The sequence below is a fragment of the Grammomys surdaster genome, unplaced genomic scaffold, assembly GCF_004785775.1.
Source record: "Grammomys surdaster isolate TR1022 unplaced genomic scaffold, NIH_TR_1.0 126198, whole genome shotgun sequence".
Lineage (NCBI taxonomy): Eukaryota > Metazoa > Chordata > Mammalia > Rodentia > Muridae > Grammomys > Grammomys surdaster.
Window position 1 is genome coordinate 7,475,129 of NW_021621003.1, and position 14,684 is coordinate 7,489,812.

The window sequence follows — 14,684 nt, forward strand, 5'->3', positions numbered from 1 at the left end:
TTTATTTTATTTCTATTCTGTATGATGACATTCAAATTAAAGCCATCAAGATGCAAAATGCTGTTGAGGTAGAGTATCTTGTTCTAGATTTCTGCATTATTTGCAAGTGGTTTTGAGAAACAGGAAAAATGGATCCGAGGCATTGATTTCTCTTTGTAACAACAACAAAAAACTAAAACAGACAATTCTTGCAAGTGCAGCCATTTTGGAAATGTAGATAAAGAGGAGGAATGCTGACAGTCTGGGGTGGTTACAGAGTAGCCTGGTCTGGTAATTGCTGCCACCTACTGTATGTGGCTGATGTTTGTTTAAACTCAGGAAGTTCACGAAGGTGAGGCTGTTGAAATAGTTAGAGCAAAGAAGACATCACTACTTGACAGACAACATTTCTTCTCTACTCCATTAGTGGCTCTTAATTACCGAGACAGCCGCCAGCTTTCCTTCATTTCCTCTAAGTGGGCTTAAAGTCTTCTCGTTTCAGAGTTTCTTTGCCAGAGAGCCTGTACAGTTCAATCTTCACGTGCTCAGGGGTTTGCAATATGCACATGGAATAGTCTGTGTTTTGATTTGCCATGTATTTTATTTGTTATTGTAGGAGCAACATTCTCAGGTTGGTTTAAAAGTTAATATTTAAGAAAAGGGTAAAAATAGAGCTAGCAACGTAGATTTGTGTTCGCTGCCATAGGCTTGAAAGCCAGTGTTTTATTAGTCCTTAAACAGCTTCAGATCAGCCGGCTGGTTAAACGGAACAGGCGATACAGACTGTGTCAGCCAAAGCCCCTTTATTAAGCCCCAGCTGTCAAAGGGTCATGGGGTCCTCTTGTGGAAAACAACCTGCCCATTAATGTCGGGTGGTCCCTCCCCAGTATCCGAGACTTACTGACATTGAGTATCTGAAAGAATTTCAGGCTTCCAGGGGATTTGTGTGTCGAGACTCCCCAGAAGTACTCTTTAGTCTTAGCTTTCAGTCTCTGTGACATATACCACTACCACATATGTTTGCTGCCACCAGCTGTGTGAATTGGCTTACAGTGTCACCACAAAAGATTGACAAGCAGAAATTTGGTGAGGTGACATCACTGTATTGAAAGAGGTGAGGTGCTTGACAGGATGCACTTCACCTGTGTGATGCTTTCAGCTTGCTGCTGAGGACATTGTTTCTAGTGGCTCCTGGACATAACTCTGAACCATCCAAGCTGAGTGGAGTTCTGCTTTTCCTGCCCTAGGCTATTTGCTTTCTCGAAGAGAAGGCCAAGCAGGGTCTCCCGAAAAGCCACTCTCTGATCTGGGCCGGCTCTCCTACCTGGCCTACTGGAAAAGTGTCATCTTGGAATACCTCTACCACCACCACGAGAGGCACATCAGCATCAAGGCCATTAGCAGAGCGACAGGCATGTGCCCACATGACATTGCTACCACTCTGCAACACCTCCACATGATTGACAGGAGAGATGGCAGGTGAGTGCCGTGGTCCCTGGACAGGAGAGGCCTCCCCACAGCAGGATCAAGCCTCTTGTTTGTGCCTTTGCTGTGCTTTTGTTTTCACAACCTGGGTCAAAGGAATCTGGATTGGCCAGGGACTTTGTTGTTTTAAGACAGGTTCTTAATAGCCCAGGCAACCTTCAAACTTGTGGTGATCCTTCTGCCTCAATGCTGGGATTATAGATATACACCAGCATATCTGCCTAATCTTGAGTTGGTTTGGTTTGGTTTGGTTTTGGTTTTGGTTTTTTAGACAGGGCCTCACTGTGTAGCCCTGGCTGCCCTCCATCTCGGTTTGTTAGACCAGGCTGTCCTTGAACTCACAGAGAGCCTCCTGCCTCTACCTCCCCCAAGTGCTAAGGTTAAAGGTGTGTGCAACCACACCCAGATAGTTCTCAGTTTTTGATCTCACTTTGTTTTGTTTCCCTATATTACAGGTTTGTCATCATTAGAAGGGAAAAGTTGATATTGGGCCACATGGAAAAGCTGAAAAACTGTTCCCGACCCAATGAACTTGATCCAGAGAGTCTAAGATGGACCCCAGTTTTAATTTCTAATGCTGTCGTTTCTGAAGAAGAGCGGGAAGCTGAAAAGGAGGTGATGATGGGCTCCGTCACTCGGAGTTGTGACTTGTGTCTTGTAGATAAGAGAGGCATTAGCTTCCTTATAAAAGCTCGGTTATACAGCTTATGAAATGATAGAGCACTAATTTATCCTAACTGAGTAAGACATGATCATTTTATTGAATTGAGTATGAAAAATGAGACATTTATCATTGATCACAAGGCAGCACTCTTACTGCTGACCATGTGTAATCAGATCAGACTTGGTGCTGGACTGCAGTGCTGCCATGTCAATCGATTCCCCGTGTTTATAAACTTGCTTGGGGAGCTCCATGCCAGTGAGCATGTGATGTAGTGAGAAAGGACTCGAGTCAATTCGCTACATCATTAATAGCACTAAATAGCCCGCGAAACCCAGCCATCTTAGGTTTGTTATCCTAACTGATGCCGAACGTCCTGAGATGATGCAGCTGGAATTGCTTGGCCAGCTGACTGTCCTGATTACAACTCACTCAGAGACCGTTTTCCATTGATCCTGGAGCCTCCAACTGTGTAACTGACCTCACTGATCACTGTTTTGCCCCCCCCCCCCCCACCAGGCTGAACGACTAATGGAACAAGCTAGCTGCTGGGAGAAGGAGGAGCAAGAGGTCCTGTCGTCCAGAGTTACCAGTAGGCAATCATCTGCAAAAGTACAATCAAAAAATAAATACCTGCATTCTCCAGAGAGGCGGCCAGTGGCTGGGGAGCGAGGACAGCTGTTGGAGCTGTCCAAGGAGAGCAGTGAGGAAGAGGAAGAGGAGGAAGAAGATGACGAGGAAGAGGAAGAAGATGAGGAAGAAGAAAGCATTCAGACATCTCCCCCACGGTTGACTAAGCCACAGTCAGTTTCCATTAAGAGAAAGGTGTGTGCGTAGTCAGCTGTTTTCAGTCTGTCTGGCTTCTCTTTGCGGTTTTTGTTTCACTCTCGGTAGCTATAGTTTACCTGTAGTTTATGTCTCAGTGATCCAGTGTCAGAATCATTTATCTTAGTTGTGGTTGTGTTTACTGTTGTTAGCATGCTAACCATGCTAGTCTGGTGGTCACTGCCACCTGCTGGTCTGCAGGTCAAGAGTAAATCCACTCATGATGAGCACATAAGCACCTCAGAGGCCTGGGAGGTCATACTTGACAAGGTCACATGACTCACTAGAGGGCCAGCCACACCTCAGAGCTCCAAGCCCAGTGTTCCTGCAGTAATGTCCCTTATTCTCACATGGGGTTCTTAGGTATCCCAGACCCTTTGTTTTGCTGCTGGTGTTCTGCTTGTGTGGCCAGCTACACAGAAATGAAACTCTTCATATCCTGGTCACCAAGTGGTCTCTCCAGATGACACCAGTTCATGCCCAGTGGAATAAAAAGTACAGCATTGGGTTTTGTATGTGGTTAATTGTTCTCCCATGTCTGCTGCCTTTGTCTGTAGTTTCTATCTGTGACATATAGCAGGGCAGATATTGTTAATACAGCCTTGACAAGGAGGGATAACATGGTAGAAATGAAAGCTCTTCCCGGCCTGGGCCGACCTCACAGTTGGAGGGAGCAGGGGGACCATCCCATGAGACGCACGTGTGACTGCTGAGCATTTTAACCTCTTATACAGAGAAGACAGTCTTGTGTTATGGGCAGAATGAGAGGAATGTGATCTGTAAACATGGAAGGCCAGAATCTTTCCAGTCGTGGTGTGGGCCACAGCTCTCTACACGGATTCAACCTGAAGGAAACACTCTCTATATTGGCGGCATTTGTGTTTGGGCGGAAAGGTGTAGTGGCTTAGGGAGGGTAAGCAATAACAGCAAGTGTTAAATTACTAATATGGTTAAATTTTAGAATTATTAGTGGGCCTATATGTGTTAAGAACATTGAAAGCATTAAAAATGTAAGATACAGGAATTCTTTGGTACTGTTTATCTGGAGGTAATGCCCCTACTCCCTCACCATGCTGGGAGTGGAGGCCAGTGCCTTGTCCATGAGAGGTTAAGTGGTCTGCCAGTGAGCTCCACCCTGGCCCTAGAGCCTGACACTCATGTAAACATACTGGACCCTCACAGAGCAGCATTCTGTCAATTTCATGGTTCATTGACACATATCTTAGCATTGAATCTACCTGTTCCTTTATTTAAATTTTATATATCAGATGGTTTTTTTCCTTGGGAAAACAGCTTATTGTTGCAACCACAGGAAATTATTTGTGCCATTATCTTATTCAGAGACTGCATCACTTTTTAAGGTATCTTTCATATCAAAATAGTTTGTAAAATTATTAACTGCCCAGCAGCCAAGACTCTCTAACTCTGTGGTTTCTAACCAGTAGAGTAATTATCCAAGCACCCTTTCATTTCTGGGACTAGGAGGTTCACCTAACCCCACCATGTTTCTTATAGTGCCTGTTGTGCAGTGGGCATCTCCAGAGCAGTTAAAAGGCAATGAATGACTGACCTGACAGCTGATTATTACAACATTTATAAAAAAGCACATTATAAAAACGTTTCTAGAAACGTCTGTGATGTGCCAGATCCTGAAGCTGGTGAGTGCCTGCCACTTAGAAAATACCGGAAAAGCAACTCTAGGCTTTTAAAATCTGCAGTCGAGTTGCTAGGATGTTCTCTCTCAAAGCATCTGCTTGAGTAAACAAGTGTTTTATTTGGCAAACACTTGCCTGTGTTCTTGGCGCCCAAGAGGGATGTTCAGCATCAAATAGAAGGGTAAGTACAAAGGCATTGCAGAAGTCCTGACATGTAAGAGTCTCGGGCGCACGTTCAGTACATGTTTGCTGCATATCGCCCCAACCGTTTAATTTCTCAGGAGCACTTATGTATTGTGTTTGGAATTAATTTCAGAGGCCTTTTGTAGTAAAGAAGAAAAGGGGTCGTAAACGCAGGAGGATCAACAGCAGTGTAACAACCGAGACCATTTCCGAGACTACGGAAGTGCTGAATGAGCCCTTTGACAACTCAGATGAAGAGAGGCCAATGCCGCAGCTGGAGCCTACCTGTGAGATCGAAGTGGAGGAGGGGGGTAGGAAGCCAGTTCTGAGAAAAGCATTCCAACACCAGCCAGGGAAGAAAAGGCCGACAGAGGAAGAGGAAGGAAAAGACAATCATTTCTTCAAGACCGCTGCCCTTTGTAGAAGTAAGTGGATGTTTAAACAAACTTTAACCACAGGGTGTGCCGGCATACCTGAAACACATGCCAGCCCATCCTTTCTCATTCCCGGTGTCGTGCCCCTTTTTCCTTGGAATGTGGTACTTTGTTTCTAAATCAAAATGATCCTCTGTAGAAATTACTCTGTAGAAATTGCCTCACTCTCAAGAACTTTGAAGACTAGTAAGAAGCACAGTGCACATTCCTTGATACTGCTGTGTGGTCTTCACCTAGTTAGCATTTTTGGACATCGGGGTATATATTGCCAGTGTGCAGTGAGTGTGCATTTCTGTTTTCCTTGAAACAACCTCCCAGTATATCAGGGTACATCCTAATATTCCAAATCCCAAATACAGACTTTCTTTTGAAGTTGACAGGGACACCCTCTTCTACAAACATACCAGACTCTAGAGAATTGTCTTCGATGCCCTGTTAAAGCATGAACAGTGAGGATCTGTAGGGCAGCGTCTCTGTAGCTGGAAGGCTGAAATGACTCTGTCCAAAACGTACTGCAGCCTAGGGAGCAGCTCGCTTCCTTTCTCTGGGAACCACAGCAGTTGCTGTCTGCGGCTGTTCTTCAGAACATAAGCCAGCACTCAGCACTCCGTGACTCCTTAGTGAATACTGCTATTTCTTGTTTCTTTCTTTCTTTCTTTCTTTCTTTTTTTTTTTTTTTAATTTCATCCTTTCCTTTTTAAAAGATAGGCTCTCAGTATGTAGCCCCAGCCGGCCTGGAACTCACTATATACAACACTGGCCTCAAACTCAGAGGTCAGCATTTCTCTGCCTTTCAGGTTCTGGGATTGAAGTGTTCTCTCTCTCTCTCTCTCTCTCTCTCTCTCTCTCTCTCTCTCTCTCTCTCTCTCTCTCTCCAGTTTTACTCGGAACTCAACCTGTTTCAGCTAGCCTTGTGCCTAGTGAGCCCCCAATACCTGTCAGTCTTCCTCTGCCACCTCAGTACCAAGAGGTTCCGGGCACAGGGCCTCCCCTGGTCTTGTGTGTGTGAGGCATCTGACCTCAGGTCTTCAGGACTGTGTGGGAAGCCCTGGACACTGAGCATCGCCCCAGCCTCTTGTGTCCATGGAGGCACAGAGAGAACTTGCTTTCCAGGTGTGGGAATCGAGCCTTATTGTTACGTGTAGGTGTTTGCTCAGAAGCCTCCAGATGAGCTAACACTGCCTCTCACCTCAGCGTTGTTCTCTTCACCTTTTATGGTCACACTCTACCATATTTCTTTCAGGATCTTCTCCTTTCTTAAAGGAGATTATCAGAAAACTCATCTTCTCATCTAAGGATGTATTCCTATAGAAACTGTATGTTTAGTGGCTCATAGAATACAAACATGGGTAGAGGCACTTGCTACCAAGCCTGACAGCCTGATTTTGATCCCCAAACTCACATGGTAGCAGCGGGAGGAAACCGATTCCTTCAGGTTGTCCTCAGACATGCTCAAATCTATGTCTAAACTTAAGATTTAGAGTCTAACTAGGTGGTGGTGGCGCACGCCTTTAATCCCAACACTCAGGCAGAGGCAGGTGGATTTCTGAGTTCAAGACCAGCCTGGTCTACAGTGCTAGTTCTAGGACAGCCAGGGCTATACAAAGAGACTCTGTCGCCAAAAAGAGGGGTGGGAAGATCTAGAGACATTGACATGGCTGATTCCTGCCATTGTAAATGGAAAGGAAATGGTGTGAGTAAACGGAAAAGTGGCCGAGACCTGGAGCTTGGCACTTGTGCAGAATCTATAACTAACGCACATGTTCTCGGCTAGTCGGTGCATGTGACTCCTGTAGGGGAGTTTATGTGCAATCACTTCATTACGTAAATGAGCTTACCTTGCCGGACTCACTCCATTCTGACACCAACTTTGTGACTTTGTTTTTATTATTCTCTAAAATGCTGTTTGTTTATTTGTTTGTTTGTGGACAGAAGCTGTCCTAGAACTCACTGTGTAGACCAGGCACCACCACCCAGAGAAAATAGTGTTTTAATTAGAAATCTCTTGAAACCTAGGTGTTCTATGTCTGCAAAGTTATTCATGAATATGTATATTTGTTTGCAATATTTGTATAAACAAACATTCTTATTTCTGTGTACATATAGGTACAGAAACATAGGTTTTGGAATTGCAAGAAAATGTTCAATTACATCTGATTTCTAATTGTCTTCTAAATCAGACTTTATATTTGAACAGCAAACCGATCCCTAATATACTGTGAACAGAATCACTGACTTAAAACAACAACAACAAAGCCCTGTGTTTTAAATATTCAGTAATATTATGATAATCGTATTTTAGCTTGTGTTATTGATAAATTGTGATGCTAAAGATGACGTTTACAGTGGTTCTGTGCAGTCACTCATTCAGTTTGAGGTACACAGTAAGTTATGCCTGTGCTGAAGAGATGCCTTGGTGGTAAAAGCACTGGCTGCTCTTCCAGAGGACCCAAGCTCCATCCCCAGCATCCACAGAGCAGTACACAGCCATCTGTAACTCCAGTTCCAGGGGATCTGATGCCCATTTCTGGCCTCCTCTGGTACCAGGCATGTGTGGTGCATAGACGTGCATACATGGAAGCGAAACATCCACACACATACAACAAAACACCCGCACACATACAACAAAACACCTGCACACATACAACAAAACAACCGCACACATACAACAAAATGAACATTAAATAATAATGACAAAGTAATGTCAGCTGGGATCATCTAAATCTAGCAAATGCCCACAAAGAGAAGGTCTTTTCCTCAGGAAGGTAGCAGGTCAACTCTTTGTTAACCCTTGAGTCCAGTGATGGTTTGGATATAACTTAGCATTAATCCTGTCCTGCAGTATTTTCAGATTTGTTGATGTTGAAATTGGTTTTTTTGTTTCACTTTTTTAGTATTGTGGAACTCCGTCTCAGCATGTCATTGACTTCCTGGGCCTAAGTCACACGGGTTGGCTCATTCCACAATATTCCTGGTTACCTTTCTCATCAACTCTTAAAGTGCTAAAATGAAAGCAGTGCTTGCTAATATATTTAGAGAGGTGTGTTAAGTTGTCTCTGGTTTTCCTTCCTAAAATGTGTGCTTTTCTGTCTTTTTGTCTCCCAATTAAGACGGTGTAGATGATAGTGCAGAACACTTGAAAGAAGGCAGCAAAGACAATCCCGAGCCTCTGAAGTGCAGACAAGTGTGGCTGAAAGGAGCCAAGCGGGGGCTCTCCAAGTGGAAGCAAAGCAAGGAGAGGAAGGCGGGGTTTAAGCTCAATCTGTACACCCCACCAGAGACCCCCATGGAGCCAGAGGACCAGGTGGCCGTCGAAGAACAGAAGGAGGTTTCAGAGGACAAGGGCAGTCCCGTGGGGACAGAACGGGAAGTGACAGAGACCGTGGAGGCCCTGCTGCCTCAGGATGGGGACAGAAGGGAAGAGACAGGCATACCTGTGAGTCCACACAAATTACCAGGTGAAAAGGTGGATGAGGAGGACCTCATCAAAGGTGAGGAGGAGGAAGAAGAGGAGGAAGAGCGGGAAGAACAGGAAGAGGAAGAAGGAACTTCAGAAAAAGACCAAGATGGTGCTAAAAGTAAAGAAAAAACAGAACCAGAGATCTCCATGGAAAAGGAAGACCCTGTACATTTGGATGACCATGAAGAGGACGAGGACGAGGAGGAAGAGCCGTCTCACAATGAGGACCATGATGCAGATGATGAGGATGATGGCCACATGGAGTCTGCCAACATGGAGAGGGGAGACCTCCCAAAAGAAGCCTTCAAAGATGCACTGGAGGGCCAGGAGGCTTTTTTAGACCTTAATGTTCAGCCGAGTCACTCTAACCCTGAGGTCTTGATGAACTGCGGTGTTGACCTTGCAGTGTCCTGTAGCAGTGAGCCAAAGGAGCTTGCTGGGGACACTGGAACTGCACCTGAGTCCGACGTGGAGCTCCCAGAAGAACAGACACAGAAGCAGGGCCAGAAGGACAGTGATGGTGCTGATGCTGAGCTCAAAGAGGGAGGCACAGCCACAGTGGAAATTGACTCCGAGACCGCCCAGGCTGTCCAGTCCTTGACCCAAGAAAACAGGGAGCAGGATGATGCCTTTCAAGATTGTGCTGAGACTCAAGAGGCCTGTAGAAGCCTGCAGAACTATACACACACAGACCAAAGTCCTCAAATTGCCACCACACTGGACGAGTGCCAACAGTCAGACCACAGTAGCCCAGTTTCATCTGTCCATTCCCATCCTGGCCAGTCAGTTCGTTCTGTCAGTAGCCCCAGTGTCCCTGCCCTAGAGAATAGCTATGCCCAAATCAGCCCCGATCAGACCGCCGTCACAGTACCACCTCTGCAGAACATGGAGACCAGTCCAATGATGGACGTCCCGTCTGTGTCAGATCACTCACAGCAGGTCGTTGACAGTGGGTTCAGTGACCTGGGCAGTATTGAGAGCACAACAGAGAACTATGAAAACCCAAGCAGCTACGACTCAACCATGGGAGGCAGCATCTGTGGAAATGGCTCTTCCCAGAACAGCTGCTCCTACAGCAGTCTCACCTCCAGCAATCTGACACAGAGCAGCTGTGCTGTCACCCAGCAGATGTCCAACATCAGCGGGAGCTGCAGCATGCTGCAGCAGACCAGCATCAGCTCCCCCCCAACCTGCAGCGTCAAGTCTCCCCAAGGCTGTGTGGTGGAGAGGCCGCCCAGTAGCAGCCAGCAGCTAGCTCAGTGCAGCATGGCCGCCAACTTCACCCCACCCATGCAGCTGGCTGACATCCCCGAAACCAGCAATGCCAACATGGGCTTATATGAGCGAATGGGTCAGAGTGATTTTGGGGCTGGGCACTACCCACAGCCATCTGCCACCTTCAGCCTTGCCAAACTGCAGCAGTTAACTAATACCCTTATTGATCATTCATTGCCTTACAGCCATTCCGCTGCTGTGACCTCCTATGCAAACAGTGCCTCTTTGTCCACACCATTAAGTAACACAGGGCTTGTTCAGCTTTCACCGTCTCCACACTCTGTCCCTGGAGGACCCCAAGCACAAGCTACCATGACCCCACCCCCTAACCTGACCCCTCCGCCCATGAATCTGCCACCACCTCTCCTGCAGCGGAACATGGCTGCATCCAATATTGGCATCTCCCACAGCCAAAGACTGCAAACTCAGATTGCCAGCAAGGGCCATGTCTCCATGAGAACCAAGCCGGCATCTCTGTCACCAGCTGCTGCCACCCATCAGTCACAAATCTATGGGCGGTCCCAGACTGTAGCCATGCAAGGTCCTGCACGGACTTTAACCATGCAAAGGGGCATGAACATGAGTGTGAACTTGATGCCAGCGCCAGCCTACAATGTCAACTCTGTGAACATGAACATGAACACTCTGAATGCCATGAATGGGTACAGCATGTCCCAGCCGATGATGAACAGTGGCTATCACAGCAACCATGGCTACATGAATCAAACACCCCAGTACCCTATGCAGATGCAGATGGGCATGATGGGAACCCAGCCATACGCCCAGCAGCCAATGCAGACCCCACCCCACAGTAACATGATGTACACGGCCCCTGGACACCACGGCTACATGAACACAGGCATGTCCAAACAGTCTCTCAATGGGTCCTACATGAGAAGGTAGACAGCCTGGCAGCTCACCGAACCCACTGGACCCCACTATTGGATTGATCTGCACAAATACCTTTGAAGAGTACGATTTCAAAACCAGCATTGGTGTGAATGCAAAAACATTTGTTGGCACCATTTATTTAAAAAAAAAAAAAAAAGCTGTATGCAGCAGAAAGCCTTATACAAGTTGTTTTTCTTTTTTCCTTTTTTTTTTTTTTTTGGTACCTTTATTTCTGTTACTTTTATATAAAATTCTCTGCAAAGGAAGGCCTCTCTTAGGACTCCAGTTGGCAGCAGCCACACGTTGTGCCTGCTTCCATTAAACAGTGTGGATACAAGCCCCTCCCCAAATCACCTGTTTTAATATTGAACCTTGAGCTTTTTTCCTTCCTTGTCTACTCCATGTAAATGCCTTTAGCATTTCCATTACTGTATATTTTGTTTAAGGTGACCCTTCAGCATGCCGCTAATGTCTTTGTTAGTGACAGTGCATTTTGTAGTACTGTACAAGTGTTGTGCTAACGGTAAGCCATTTCTTAAGTTTTTTGCCTTGATTAGGGTGCCCTAATTTGAGGGTTTAAAAAAAAAACTCTATTTTTGTTAATTATAAAACTGTAAAGAGCTATCAGAGCTATCCCCGTCTGGTTAGTCAAGGGGGTTTATTGCTAAATGTTTGGTGTAAAGTTGAGAAGACCCTTTTCCATTTTGGTGGCAGGCTCCTTTGGGGAGAGGCAGCTTTCTGTTTTATAAATGCACACTTCTGTTTATTGAATGAAGCATATCTCAGTGTCTATCTGTCAGGTTTTGAAGCATTTCATATATGTCCAAATACTTGGCAGGATTTAAAAAAAAAAGTGAATTTGGTGTAAAGTTGCTATTTTATGGAAACGCCTCTAACTTTACATTTTCATTCCATCTGTAGATTTTTCTATCTTTATAAAATATTGGAGTTATTTTTTAAGGAAAAATAGAAAAGTAGCTTGTGAATAGCTCAAACTAAGCTTACAGATCGCATGTAAAAAAGCAGAAAAGTTATTTGTGTCTGTTTATATTGCTTCCTTTTGTAGCCTTTGTACCTGTACAGGTGACAGTAAGGGCCAAGCAGGAGAGGCGCCACCTTGTATAAAATAGGAGCCAGCAGCACTCTTGTATTTATCTGTTCTTTTTAGTCAGTTACTTCAAAAAAAAAAGAAAAAACAAAAAAAAAAACAAAAAAGCTGTACATTTTAACATAAAATAAATTATGATGAGCCATTTCTAGCCTCTTGTGTCCTGTCATATTATGATTGATGGAGGATGGCCAGCTGAGCTGTATCATGTGTCACATCTCAGAACACGTACACAGTTGGGGAAATAAATTATTTAGTGTAAGTTCAAGTTACGAGATTTTTTTTCTGATTTGTTTTGACTTTGGGGGAGGGGTTGGCAATAAGTATGAGTAATATCTAATAAAAACCATCACATATACCAAATACCTATTTAATAAATTAATTTATAATGGATTTTAATGCTTTTCATGAAAGTTTACTTTATGCTGGTGCATACCTTCTGTATGCCAATCATTGTCTTTAAAATAAAGTGAGTTTGGTTTTTTTCTTTTTGACTTTGATCTTCATTTTGCCCAGAGCTCCCACACATAATCTAATTGCTTCCTTTGTACCATGTGTAGAAACCCCCAAAAGGCCTGGTACCACACCAGCAAGCTTTTTTTTTTTTTTTTTTTTTTTTTTTTTTTTTCTTAAAAACTACTGTCACAAGCATCTGATTTATGGTGGTATGTCTCAAGATTAATGTCTTGTAAAAGGTGCGAAAGTTTTACTCTGTTGTGAATGATTGTATGTTTTCTTTACTGTTTATAGTAACACACATATATAACATGAATGTTTATACACATTCCCTGGCATTCAGAGAAAGTTTTGACTGTGAGTCAAAATGTTTGATTACTTGATAACAAATTTAGAAGTAAATTCCTGGCCTGGTACCTGTATGTGTTTGGCCCACTAAGTTTGCAAGGCATCTAAACACAGGCTCCGGAATTCTGCAGATCATAGACACAGACCATAACTTGGCCTCAGGCAGGCAGGATAGTGCATGCGCGCCACAAAAAAAGGCCATCCCACTGTTCTCACCAGTACTTGCTTTCTGTGCGTGTGCAGTGGGGTTAGCATCCACGTTTTACCTTTGAGTCTTCTGCTCCCAACAAGCCAGTGGAGTAATACCTGAAGTAGATGAGGGAGGCTTTGAAGAAGAGAGAGAGGAATGTAATTTTTGGAGAAAGGAAACCTGTCTTCTGAGCGGCAGGCGTTGGTGTGCAGTTTCTCTGAACCAATGGCTGGAGCAGGCTAGGAGTGGCCAAGTGCCCCAGTGCTGCACATCTGGTGGGAAGCTGTTATATGTCAAGGAACCCCACAGAAACCCCTCCTCCACCTAATTTACTATCTTGTGTTCATAGTTTTTGGGGGTCTAGGCACTCCATTTCCCTTTGACAGAGGCCTATTAATCAGACCTTTGGCTTGTGGGAAGTCTAGACCCAGTGCTCCACCCCTTGCTTGTTTCACAGTCCAGGGGAGCTTATGGACCAAGTGCTAGTCGCTTCTCCACACCTGTCAGAACAGCACAGTGGTTCCTTGTGACTACGGGCTGGCTGTAGACCGCCAGGGTCTCACTGGTAGACGGCTTAGTTCCATCACAACTGGACACACCTGATGTTAGACTGGAGTCTGCTCACAGCCCTCATAAAACCAACAGCATGTTTTCTCCTTTGTAAGAGTGATCATCTGATGCCAACTGCACTTAAATAGCTCACGTGGTTCCTGCCCAGGTAGGCAAGCCTTGCTTGCCAACACTGTTCGAAATGGCTCAGACTGCTTTCGTCAACACTCCTCCCCCATAAACTACACCCACTCCCCAGGAGTGGAAGGAACACAAGTTAATTGCCTCCAACTCACCCAGCTACAAATTGTAAGCTGCAGTCTACCCAGATGACTTAATCAACTCTCCTAAACACTAGTCTGAAAAGACCCAAACGTGTCACCTGATATGAAGGCTCAGCTAATGAATCTGTGATGCCATAAAATCTGTACTGTTCTGTGAATGCAGGGTCCTTTATTAGAAGACTCCAGGACAGGAGCAAGCTTCTACCATTGCTTTCTGGTGTGGCTTTCCTGCATCTTCCTCCTCCACCCAGGCCTATTCTGTAATCCCTGGACACACAGGCCTATTCTGCAACCCCTGGGCCAAGCTGCATCTTTTCTTCCTCTCTTATCCAGTATGGTGATGCCCAGAATTTTATTTCCCTCCAGTCATGAGCATTTATTTGGCCTCTGGATTCCAAGTCAAATTTCTAGGATCTTCTGCCCCTGTGGACCATTTGCATCAAGTACAGGCTCCCCTTGTGTCCCCAGATAGCCCCTTTTCCTGCTGAGGAAGAGGGCTATGGAAGCCTTTTTAAAGGTTTTGTTTTCATATTAAAGATAGGGGTGTTTTGCCTGCACTATGTGTGTGCATCCCTGGTACCCATGGAAGCCAGAAGAAACTTTGGATCCCCTGGAACTGGAGCTGCAGGCAGTTGTGAGCCACCATATATGTGCTGGGAATCAAACCTGAGTGCTCTTAACCGCTCTAGCATAGGTCATAAATTAAAAACCAGCCTAGGTTACATAGACAGTGAGATGCTTTCTCAGACCCTCCTAGCAATAAAGGTTTCACTGTGAGAAATTAGCTGTTTTATTTTTTTTTCTATCGAAGGTGGCTAACCCACCAAGAGCCAGTATTCCCTAAGTCACCCCCACCCTGTAAAACTTTTATTCAAATCTTTTCATCTCCCCACCCTGTAAA

At 45.1% G+C, this 14,684-nt stretch overlaps 1 protein-coding gene across 2 annotated transcripts in view; it reads left to right on the forward strand.

Moving 5' to 3' along the window:
• The window catches only part of Kat6b (lysine acetyltransferase 6B), a 158,768-nt gene extending 146,320 nt beyond the window's left edge, over positions 1 to 12,448 (forward strand). The window contains exons 12-16 of one of the 2 annotated variants that reach the window (XM_028758512.1): positions 1,227 to 1,458; positions 1,920 to 2,079; positions 2,645 to 2,950; positions 4,922 to 5,213; positions 8,333 to 12,448. In XM_028758512.1, the coding sequence (XP_028614345.1) occupies positions 1,227 to 1,458; positions 1,920 to 2,079; positions 2,645 to 2,950; positions 4,922 to 5,213; positions 8,333 to 10,860 (3,518 nt within the window). In that variant the 3' untranslated portion in view covers positions 10,861 to 12,448. The remainder of the gene's footprint in view (positions 1 to 1,226; positions 1,459 to 1,919; positions 2,080 to 2,644; positions 2,951 to 4,921; positions 5,214 to 8,332) is intronic. The other variant, XM_028758511.1, reaches the window with a different exon arrangement.
• The last annotated feature ends 2,236 nt before the right edge of the window (positions 12,449 to 14,684 follow it).